This window comes from Gymnogyps californianus, chromosome 4 (genome assembly GCF_018139145.2).
Source record: "Gymnogyps californianus isolate 813 chromosome 4, ASM1813914v2, whole genome shotgun sequence".
Taxonomy (NCBI): Eukaryota; Metazoa; Chordata; class Aves; order Accipitriformes; family Cathartidae; genus Gymnogyps; species Gymnogyps californianus.
Genome location: NC_059474.1, coordinates 14,077,252 through 14,089,871, shown reverse-complemented (window position 1 = coordinate 14,089,871; position 12,620 = coordinate 14,077,252). Strand labels below are relative to the sequence as shown.

The window sequence follows — 12,620 nt, the reverse complement described above, 5'->3', positions numbered from 1 at the left end:
CTTTGCATCTGCTGCCTCCAAGAATTCAAGCAAATTTGGCCTGGGATCTGGAAATGGCATTAAATGATGCCTCAAGCTACTGAAAAGCATCATGTTTTGACCGATAATAAAACTCAACATGAGATATTTAAAAACAATTTTTTTTATAAAATGGACAGCCTACATTATAACCACTAACTGGTTGGTTCTCCTCCTGTTGAAACCAAAGAGAAATCTGACTGAGATTTCAGCTGAAGTTTGATTCACAGTGCACTGGAGCACTGAAAAATTATCATGGCTAACATGCAGCATGACAGTACACAGGCCAGCGTAGGCATAGCCTTTCTGTCCAGCCGTAGTGGCAAAGTATGGGGCTGAGTCCAGGACTGACACAGTAATGACCAAACCTTAAACTATGCAGAAATCTGCTCTGCTGGATCTTCTTTCACTTCAGTATCCTTCATGCTGATTCGTGCAACGTATGTGGGCTGGAAAAGCTAGCTTCAGTTCCAGGTTCAGTAATTATAAATAAATTAACTAACTGCTCCAACTTGGTTTACTAGATCAGCTCTGCAAGCCATTTTTCTATTCTTTCTCAGGGATCATTATTTCTTAGGAACCTCTGCTGAGAGCCAGCAATTCCTTGACATTTTCAAAAAAACCAGTCCTGTAATCAGTACCACTACTCACACTGCTGTTATTAGAAATGGAGTCTGGCTATCCATTTGCAAGCAGACAGCAACCCCAGGTCTACTTACTTCCCTTTCCTATTTGGAAATCTTTTACCAGTAAAACACTATCATAACCCTAGATACTTCAACCATAAACAGAAATCACTGAACACTTCTGAAGCTCCAGGAGAAATATCATGACTCTCAAAAGCAAGGTGCTATGTGCTTGCGCTTAGGAAAAAGGAGATGAAGAAATCAAGAAAGGTAAAGTTTTATGAATGTTCAATGATTCAACTGCTACCAAAGGAACAGACTGACTCCCTAGAGTGGAACAGGTTTATCTCTCTATTACTTGGTTTGATTTTATAATTTGCTCAGTTTGGGGAGAATGGATACTGAGAAGAGCTGCCTTATTTCTGATGAATCATCTTGCCTGCTTGCATGGCCTTTGGCAATTCCAATGCACCTCAATACCTCAGCAAGCCAATCTGCCACACTTGGCTAAATAAGGCAGACTCATCAGATATGATTAAAGTGGCTTGTGCAGCAGCTTTTAAAAATATCCAAAATGAACAAATACTATCATGAAAGACTCTCTTTCATTTTGATGGCAGCGACTTTTACAGAGTACAGGGGCTCACTTCTGTGCCTGGGAGATCAGAAGCAGTGCAAAGGTGGGAGTCAAAATGTGAGTTAATAGAATCGTAAACTGCAGCACGAAACCTTTCCCAGAGTTTTTCACCTGTATTAACTGATAATCGGAGAATTCACACCACCAAAAATAAATAAATAAATAAATATCGTGATTTGAACAGATGCTCTTCCAGATGTGTAATCAGGGGTACTTCCCTGCAGATTTTGTTACCTTGCAAGAACCTTTTCCTGTAAATCTGTATGCCATCTGTGGTCTTATTACCACTATTTTTTTGAACATGCAGACCAGTGATATTGTCCAGGAGGATAAGATCTGTAATGTTTGTTGAGAGCAGCGTATTGGTGTTATTAATCAGAAGTGTAATGTATGCAGTTTGAGGGTCATGTTCAACATCCACCTGAAAACAGAAATCTTAGTATTAATGGTGCAAAATGGCTGTATGTGCATCTCAACAGCAAAATTCATACTCTTGATTACTAATAAAAGTTCATTATATGTGTAAACTTACTTTCTGAGGGCATTCTGAGTGACCTGCAAACGGCACTACACTCAGTTTGATCTCAAACTCCCAAGGAGATTTTTGGTATGTCAAGCTGTTGCTTGGAGACAAAGGGACAGAAAGCCAGAAGTTGGACACCCAGCTCATGCAGAGCCAGCAGTGAAAACAAGAATCTGAATATCCCTGTGATACCTCATACAACAGAGAACTGGATCATAACTTTATAACCAGAGTCTGGAAAATTCTTAACTTTGAATCTCTGTACCACGAGGATGTTTCTTTTGCAAGCTGCTCTCACTGCAAATTCATTCTCTCCATGCAGTTTTGGTGTCTATTTCCCTTTTTTCACAGCAACCACACTCTCCGAAGGGTGCTGGCTGCCTTGATTCGCCCTTCCCATGGGAGGGCTGATGGAGCCACCAGTGGACTTGGAGTTCACGGCTCTGCTTCCAGTTAGTGGTGAAGTTCCTAAGCTAATCACCAATCTCTAGCAACACGGACTCACGTGATTTTATTTACTTACTCCATTAGGCTGTTAACTCTTATTGAGTCATTATACCCTCTAAATGAAATTACTTTGAGCACAGAGTTGCTTACTGACCTCTCACCTTCCAAATTGCCTTCCCCTATAACTCATATTAAACCAGAACTGTCTAAAATTTTATCAGGTCTATAATATGCTGGCTTATAGTATAGCCATGATGGTATATCAGGCTTCTAATAATGACACCAAATTAACACTTATTTAACTGACCAAAGTATGATTCAGGCCAAGCCTTTCTCTTTTTTCCTCCTCTTTTTTAGGAAATGTCTACTCTGTATCTGGACACCAGCAAATATATATAATAAAGCAGCCCGCACAGAAATGAGTTCTAAAAATATGAATTGTGATAGACTTCAGAAATCACACCAGAGTTCATGGCAGCCACAGGGTTCAACATATGTAGTTATGATTTCATTGTGCACCACTGATCTATGCATTTCATACTAATCCAGTATAGAAAGAGATTACAGTTTTAGAATATCTTATGAATCAAGGAGAAGAAACAGTTTATTGAAATTATTATTGCTTAGTTTGCATTTTTCTATTTAAGTGACAATAATTAAAGTACATTTGAATAAACCTGTTTATATAACTCTCCTTGGTATACTACACTAAATTTTCCGAACTCATTACAGCAAGTTCAGCCTCAATTGTATTAAAAAAATCTTATGGAGGAAAAAACCCAACTATTTATCGTGCTAGATTCTGCATATAATTGTCAGTACGTATAAACATAGGCTGAATCATATTTGTGAGGAAAGCATTACCAATTTCATATGTTTGTATATCATGAATTATACCCCAACATTTATGAGACTTAAAATCACCAAATATTAAAAATGTGATTTATTTTGGGCAGATTTTCTCTCTCCTGGTTTCTGAACTGGCATGATGCACTCAACACACCTTTCAACCTTTCCTGTGCAGTCATAAGGGCTAGAAACTTGCTTTAAAAAGCACAAACAAAATGAAACAGGAAAAAAAGCCTCAAAGCCACATAAAGAAAATCCAAAGCCACAAAGCAGAGACCCTGACCCAATCACCAAAACAAGAAAACACACCTTGAAAGATTCAAGGTTCAAACTGCATGAGTTGTTAATACTGTATTATGCTCCACAGTAAGTGTGGATGGGCTTGTGCAGACAAACATGTATGCACCAGCAAAAGAGGGAGCTGGGGAAACAGAGGGAAATAGAAAAATTTTTTCCTCCCTTCATTTTCCCATACCTTTCCCTTGCTCTTCTGTGAGATGAAGGCAAAAAATGAGGATTTCAGGGTCTCTTCCTGTGCTTCTAATCAGGCACAAATATATTCCTTTACATTTGGGGAGAAGGGATGTAAACAGTAATTTAGATAAATTCCTACAATAAAATAGGCAGAGAAAGTAGCATGTGTATATTCACAGGCAGGTGGGGGAACATGGCAGCATTAGTCCTCTCCCTCCCCTAGGCAGGAGGTTTAATGCACACTCCCACAAACTGTTCATTCTCTTTCTCCAACCAATTTTGCACTTTCTCTTAATTTTGTTTCATTTAATAAAATTCTTAATTCAGTGACTAAACAAAGCAACCCTTCAGAGCTATCCCAACTGTTCTGCCTATCTCCTACCACAGTCTTCCTCAGGTGGCCAAAAGGCCACATATGTTGCATTTCTGATTAACACATTTTGCATTCTTTATTTTTGACTGGCAGTCAGTTTTAAGCTAAATTGCAAAAGGGTTGAAAGAATTTGGATTTTTTTTTTCTGATAGCACTGGAGAAAGCAGCAGATGAGAATCAAGCAGTAGGGAAGCTCTTGGGTTTGACCTCTCCTAGAAAGGACCTCCTCCTTACACTGCTGCCACTGGGATCAGTGGCCGCCGGATATCTCCTTTAAGTGGCTCCTTTAATTTGCCTGAAGGTGTTTTTTCTTGCTTTTGGAGCAGATGATTACGCTGCCAAGCATCTACAGGAACCGAACCCAATGGCAGCCACTGATGATGCATAAGTGCGTACTCCATTTTTTCTCTGCTGCTGAAGCACACCATGTGTGTCATCACACCCTGCCAGCGATGTCAATTCAGGTATCTGGGGAGTGGAGTGAAAGAACCACAGCAAAAGCAAGGACATGCTAGGAGAAAAGAGAGGAGGAAGGAATTGCCATGGAAGTGAAAGGAACGGAGGACCTTTGGGAATAAGTTAGAACAACTACAAACAGGAAAGGAGGAAAAAAAATGAAGGATCATAGAATCATAGATGATCTGCAATGCAAGAATGCTTTGGAGATTGAGAAACAAGACAGGTAAATGTGTTAAAAGCCAAACAGTCAAATTTAAAGACTTACTTCAGCGCTGCTAAAGATTATTGTCATTATAAAGTACTATTACAGAAAAAGTTCATGCCATACTATGGAATGAAGCTCTTAAAGGAGTACATTTCTGGAAAGAAGGAAAGGACTGGGTGCTGGAAGTATAGGTAAAATTTAAACACCCCAGTTTCAATAAGGATATTTCTGTGATAAGATGTTGGAAAAATCCTGACTCCAAGAAGCAAACATATGTCATCTCCATGCTCTGAGGAGCCACTCATGGTAGGAGAAGGAAAACGTGCAAAATTCACTTTTTTCCATTTAAAACAGCTAAGGACCACCATATGGCCAGTCTGTCTCTTAGCAGGAAAGCATCTGTTCAGATGAATTAGGATTGAAGTAGATGACAAGGTAAACAAAGGAAAATAAAATGTGCACTGCATTTGAAGGTGGAAGATGATCACATACAATAGCATAGTTTTCAGTAATTTACAACTAACAGCACTGCAAAATTATTTTCTGATAATCCTAGCATCTACAACAGATTAACTTTGATCTTGTACAGCAGGATTTCACAATTTTTAATGAGCCTGTGTGAGGCTGTGCTATGAATAACAGAAAAAAACAACATGTAACTGTCTCAAATTCTCTTTCTGAGAGGCTCTGATATAAAAATTGGGAATCTACAGCCGGAAAAGCAGAAGATTCTGTGTTACTGCTTCTTATGTCTGAAATGCTCACTATTCAGCCTCATTAATTATGACATGCCGCCATTTCAATAACAACATTATAGGTAATTAGTGCCATGAGATGTGATGCATATTCATTCTTCTCTACGCAGATGATCTGGTGCAAGTTATAATGTCATCTCTTCTGTACTGGTTACTGAATCCTCTACACTCATACGCAGCATTTCAGTGGCTGAATTCAGATTTATGTTAAAGTTCAGTGCACTTTCTCTCTCCAAAGGACAGGTAAGATGAACTGTCTCTAATTATAAAAATTGAGACTTGCTTCATCCAGCGTTAAAAAAAAAAAAAACGGGAAAAAAAGAAAGGAAAAATAACAGTCTAGGTAAATCTATCAACTTATGTCACATAAAGTAAAAATAAAATGGAAGGTTTAAAATTTCCTTATAGTAGGGAGGTCTTTGCTCCTCATAAGCATTTTACACGAGTCAAATGAAACCTTTTTTTCATTAAATACTGTGCTGCAGCTGAGTCCCACTGAATATGCAGACTATGACGCATTGGCTCTTCTATGGTTGTGTGATAGGATGCCCAAAGACACAATGGGCATCATGGGGCTCAGTGCCCCATCCTTCAAAAGGAGTCCATACTTGACACAGGTAGGGCACCCATGGTTGAGCCAGAAAAGTATCTCAGAAGGCTTATCTCATCCTCTAAAGAAGTTTGTCTCTATCTCTACCCTGCCTTGTGGCTGATTTCTAGAGTTCACTGGGCTTTGCCCATTTATAGTTTTACAAATTCACACCAAGGTATTTACTTTGACCACAGTCCAAAATCCCCTGAAGTCTGAGAGAAGACTTCATTGACTTCCTTCAGTTTTGAATCAACATTGCAAAACTGTCTCTCTTACAAAGAGTGCGACCATCTTAACATCAAAATGGACGTTCTCCCAAATACTCAGCATGGGCACAATTCTGTTCCCACTTTTTAAAGGACATTTAGGTACAAACTTTCTACCAAATTAACAAGACAAATGTAAGAAAACTTACCACACCACATTTCTGAAGGGTTATTCCAAATCCAGAAGACACTGACATATTAGACACATCTTCAGCCTATGAAGGAAGGGGAAAAGTCTACATAGCGTATGAAAATATCATAATTCACAAACTGCAGCACAAGTTAAATTATGTAAATAATGAAATGAGAAAAAACAATTAGAGGTATTAATCACCTTCAAATTTAAGAGATTTGTTATCCCAATAGTTAATCTTTTTTTCTAGTCCAAATTTTTATGAACTACTTATTCCCACAAGTAATTACTAGTATCTTAATTGATATATTCAACTTTTGGCTATCACAATTCCCTAACAAAATACACTATGCACAATGTTCATCAGATTATACAGATCCATTTCACTACTAAGCGTCTATCAGAATTTACACAGCAATCACACAGCCGTATCTGTCACAATAATTCTTTGGAAGTCTCACAACTAGTTGGTGTTGCTGAAGCCATCTCAAGTGAACATAATCACCTGAGACAGAATTAGAAACGTACTAATCGGGTAGTAAATTCCCAGCAACGTTCACTTGATATAATTGCTACAATCCTTACCAATATTAAAAATGGCAAACCATCTTTTACTGACCAGTTGGTGGTTAACAGAAGACTCTCGTTTGAACAAAATCTTCTTTGTCCATGAGGGTATCAAAGCAAACAGCGAATGGCTCCACTGATCATCTGAGGCTGCAGAAGCCAAGAGCCGGTGAGGGGCTTCACTTGCTTGAAAGACCAGAGGTAAGGGCATTGCTGAAAACCAAGTTATCACTCTGCATTAGAGCTAAAGCTGGCTCCTGTGTGGCAGCCACTTGGTGCAAATTCCAGCTAGGGATGGGGCTCGTGGTACCTGGTGCTCTGTGTGTACACAGCGACCAGCAAGATCTCCCTCAAAGCACTTAAAATCAATACAGATAACAGAGACATGAGGCCAGACAGGAAACAGAGATGGGATTTGCCCCACAATTAAAAGGTTTCAGTCTTAAATCAACTGTTAATATTTTCAACACAAAGAAATTTTCAGGAAAGCATAAATAATTGAAGCACTCTACAACGTGAGTGGCGTCAGTGCTAAGGGTGTTCTGCTTCAAAGATACAGTCTGCCAATTAACCATTAACCATGTCAATACAGATTCAGAACAAAAATACTTCTCAGTTGAGTAAGGGTCTCAGTTACATTTCAGCTGAATTGGAGTGCCATCAAATCAAATGCTTCTCAATTTAGTAATTAGCAATATAAATGCTAGCTCATACTCCTATATTTTTATGAAAGATTAGTCCATAATATCACACAAAATTACAAGAACAGTTTTGAAATCGTATCATTTTCATCTACTAAAGTAAAAGCACCTATGACTAATAAAAGGAACTTATACTAAAAATCAATAATTTAATATACTAAATTGTCAAAAGATAAAGCTGCTGAATGAAGAGAAAAATGTCATGAAAATTTCAAAATGACAGTTGGCTGTCTATGTTTGAAGACGATTTTTTTTTTCATTCTTTGCATAATAGTTCTCATTTATTACTTATTTTTAAATCCCATATTTTAATCATTAGCAATATATACATATGAACAAAAACTCTCATCGAAAAGCAAAGACTTTTGGCAAGTGACATTTTTCTATAAAGTTTTCATTTTTAAAAAACCTATTATACGTTAATGAAATATGAAAAGCTGAAGATACTAAAATCTCATTAATATGAGAAGCAGCATTTTTTTTAAAAGACACTGCTTTGTTGGAAGAACAACATAGAGAAATACTGTTAGCTGTAAATAGAAAAGACATGCACAGAGCATTCAGAATTGGACCCTTAAAAGGAGGTCCTGTAAAGGCCCTTGAAGCATTGATGCACGTGAGTCACTGACAAGATTTCTGTTAACATAATGAATGAGATGCAGTCCTGCTGCTTACACAGCCCACATGGACATGTGCACCTTGGGGAGCTTTACTGTCTTCCCATACTGGAATAGCATGCTTTTTATTTGGGAGGAAGTGGTTTATATTGGACAAAATTGTGGATATATGGGCCAGGAAAAGCTAGTTGTTTATGTTTAACAATCAGTTTTAATTCACTTCTCTAAGTTTTACTTAAATACTTAAACCACTGTTAAGCAATGCAACAGACTCAGACTAATTTAGGGACTGTAAAAATAACAAGGTAAACTTGGTGAGAACAGTAATATGTATAATTACAATACCAAATGCCTGCATATCTTTGGGGTTGGAATTTTTTCAGGGTAGTCATGCATGGCATATTTCTGTTTCAAGACTAAGCAACAGCCCAAATCACTCAGGATGACACCAGTGCTGAACTGTAAGTGCAGTACAGACCTGCTAGCTACCAGTCGGAGCCCACCTGGCCACGGCACTCCCCAGCAGATCCAAGTATCATACTATATCCCACCTCCAACAGCTCCAAACCTATGTTCTGACTACTGAATCAAGGCTCTTCGCAGTTTTGTAGAGATATATCCAAACATTGAAGAAGATTCATTTTATATTTGCTGTGTCTGTCATATATTCATGCAATTGCCACCCCATTCCTATGGAGGTGGAGCATCAATTCTCCTTTTTGTTTTCTTGCCAGACTACAGGAGATGCACTTTCCTTTATAGTAAACAGAAACCCTCATTGAAGACATTGAGCTTCTTTGTAGGGCTTCGTAAGAGTCAGAAGTCAAAACGGCAAAATGTACCGGCTGGGTTGAGCAACTACTGCCTTGAAAGTGCTTCTCATTTAGCATATCATTTCCTTCTGTATGTTGGATGAGGGAGGTCAGCCAAGAAGAAGGGGATAATTGCCTCATAAAATATCTTTTGTTCTTGGCTCTATGCAGCATGACATCTCCATCAGCGCACCTAACTGCACTTTTCACGTGACAGCAAATCCTGATACTGGTCTCTGGAGAGTATCAAGTCCACAGTAACCAATTTAATTAACTGATCATGTTCTTTGACTCTAAATAAATCTCTGGATTACTAAATACACAGATGAGTCTGTTTTCAAGTTGTGCTTTGTCATCACTTACAATCCTGAGATAATGTGCCCAGCTCCCAGCAGAAGTCTCCAGGCATGTTACTTGGCTGCTCCATCATCGCTAATTGGAGGTTGGGGATTTTGCAGGTTCTTTACATTATGTTAAGCAGCCTCAACATTGAAGATGATTACAAGGATACTTCTGCAAATTCACTTGTACCTTCCCAGCACTCAGTGGAAAGTTTTGCTTGAATAGATTAAATCAGTGTGACACATGTCCATACAGCAACATGTCCCACTGCCTTCTTCCAGATTTTTTCTCATACTTCCTATTAATTTTTAACAATATAGGCTGTTTTATAATACCCTGGTTTCCCTTGCCAGTAAAGCAGCACTTTTCTATCTCATTTTTTTTGTAGTATCAACTGTCAGTTAAATCAAATAACTTTTTCCTGATCCACATATATTTAACTGTCACTAGAACATTATACAGCTCAGTCCAGCTGACTTACAAGAACATAACTGCTTTTCCACATAACTTGCTGCATACACTTAACATCAAGACAACATAATTGTATTTATCAATTCACCTGCTGTCTCTTTTCAGATAAGGTCCTAGATAGATTGTAGATGGCTGATGATTGCTTGAAAAGCTGGGGACTGAATACCTGAGAAAGGACGGTACAGGCATAACACACTCTGTGGTTTTCACGTCTATTCTAGATTTCCATTCTGAAATTGTTTTTTTTTTTAACAAACAGATTCATCTGAGGTTGGAAAATACTAACACTTGACTCCTGAGGCCTTTCACTAGCAAGCATCAAGCTTTCTTTTGGATACCCTGCTGCTCAGAAGTGCGAGCACACCATTGTCAGTGCCCCTTCAGAGATGCGTCCCAATTCTGACACCAACTCTGCGGTCTCCTTGTTCCTTCCACTCTCTTTTCTTCTCACAGCTTCAATCTCTGCCATTTTTCTGGCTGTTTTCAGAAAAGCCATTATCAGAGCTGCATAGTCTTCACTTCCATTAGTTTCTAAACAGAAACTATTCCCACTCCTTTTTGAAAGGGAAACTTTGCGAAGCAGGGGAACAGTTTCAGCTTTACACGCAGACCGAACAGCCCCCCCTCAGCTGGGCTTGCCAGGCTGTAACCAGGCACTCCTGGAGTACAACGCCTCAGGCCAAAACATTTCCCAGACAGCAAACCAGCAGAGCATGAGGCTTAATCTGGGGCTTTCCTGCAAACATCTCCAAAGACACCAAGTGAAACAGTTTATTAAAGGCAGTAACTTCACTTTCTTTCGAGATGTGAGACAATATCACCATCCTTCAGATGAAATCTTCTTTGTTTTCCTTAAACATTCCACATTTTTACAATGTATTATCAAGTTGTTAAATATTTTATCTGACTTTTAATTAGCACGTTACTAAAATGTTTTACCATGATTTAATCTTCCATAAACCCAATATAAACAGTTATGCCAGAACCCTGTCTTGAACTGCATATTCCTAGCTAATTACCAGTGCTGGTAGGTCGACTTTGTATTGAATTACAAAATGAAAACATGAAAATAAATATTAATATAGCTGAAACAGCTGGAAGATTGGTGTAACATTTTACCACTCACGTTACTATAGCATTCACTCAGTCTCACATATGCGCAGTGCCGCAACAATATGAAATGACAAATGCATAGTTGATCAGACCAGTCTCTGCTACTTAATGCTGTTCAATTTTCTTTGCTATTCTCCGCTGGCGGTCATTTGCAGTTCCTCAGCTTTGTGCACTATTTCTTTGAGTGGTGATCTTTTGCTCTTTTGGACCTCCAGCAGCCACACTCAAGATACGCGTAATACATTTAGGAAGGAGAGCTCCCCACTCCCAGCTCTCACTGCATTAGCTTGCTGCTCAGGGTGTGCAAATACAGAGACGATCCGACCTGGTACAAAATGCATCTACTGCATGGAGACTGTGGCGACAGTGGGTCTGTGTTCATACAGGCTAGGGGTGGAAGGACGGGTATCTAAGAAAAGAAACTGTCCTCTGTTTGTGGTCAGTATACTGTCCCTTGCTAAGAAATTAGTTTTGTATAATGACAGGGACCTTCAGTGCTAAAGCACAACCCTTTACCACTGGACTAAGTGGGCTGAGTCCTGAACATGTTAGTGGCACAGATGGACCACCATTAGAATGGTAGGTATAACACTATAGTGCCTTACTTGTTCTTGATAGAAGTTAAGGTGAAGGTTACTCTTGGCCATGGCAATTAAATAGGATGACACAAAATTGAAATAGTCTTACAACTGGTTTGCAGCAAAGACTCCAGTATGTCCTTGAGGCTCCCATACCTTTACAACACATCCTAACCTGCCAAATTACAGTAGGAAAGTGAAGACTCTGACCAAAGTTTGTGAAATGTCAAGTTCAGAATTAAAAACTACCTGACACTGAGAGGAAAAAAGCAATTAACTAAAAGACAGTCATTCTAATTCTTAGCTCTCAAGGGCTGCATATGTCAAGTCCCACATCTGCAGTCTGATTTGCTTTCCCCTAGAATTTATCAGCAAAGCTTGGAATAATCTTGCTTTATTTGAGTGGGGAAGAAAAGAGTTAAATATACTTGATTACTATATTTTTGTTGTTGCTGTTCTGAATTATTCCCTGTCCTGAAAACCATACAGGATACAAGATCCAATTTGAAGTCCTTTCAATTACACACAACAATGAACACGCAAAGGTAGTAATTTACTGTATTTCAGTTTTGAATGTTGCCATTAGCTTTTCTTGTTACTAAGTCAAAGAAACTATGGGCATCAACAAGACAAAACAAATCTACTTTCCAGGCCTGTTTTGAGTAAGCCAGAGCAGACTCGAACATAACTCTCAAAAATCCATTGTGTTCCCCAATCACAGGGCTATTCTGGGATTGCTTTTTCTCATCTTAATCAGAAACAACTCGAAAAAGCTTCCAACAAAAACCCTGAGATCAGTGTGCTGCCACAAACCGTTTCACTTGAGCACACTGCCATTTTCAATGACAAAGGTTTTATGCAGAAGTTCCCATCTTGTTGCTTTCATTAAGAACTTCTCCAGTAAGAAATAAAGTCTAGTACCTTGATTAAGCAAACCACTAAAAACTTAGCTTTAAATATGTTAAAAATTCATGTTTATTAGACTGGGACAATTCTCAGTTATAACATCAAGCATACAATTAAGTGCTTGTAGCAGCCCCTCATTTAACACGTATATTTACC

The 12,620-nt window shown here is 38.6% G+C and overlaps 1 protein-coding gene across 1 annotated transcript in view; it reads right to left on the bottom strand.

The window, feature by feature from the left end:
• Positions 1-12,620, bottom strand: part of EVC2 (EvC ciliary complex subunit 2) — a 76,418-nt gene that overhangs the window by 59,049 nt on the left and 4,749 nt on the right. The window contains 3 exon segments of the mRNA XM_050896372.1: positions 1,516-1,702; positions 6,374-6,439; positions 6,977-7,137. Coding sequence (XP_050752329.1) covers positions 1,516-1,702; positions 6,374-6,439; positions 6,977-7,137 — 414 coding nt within the window.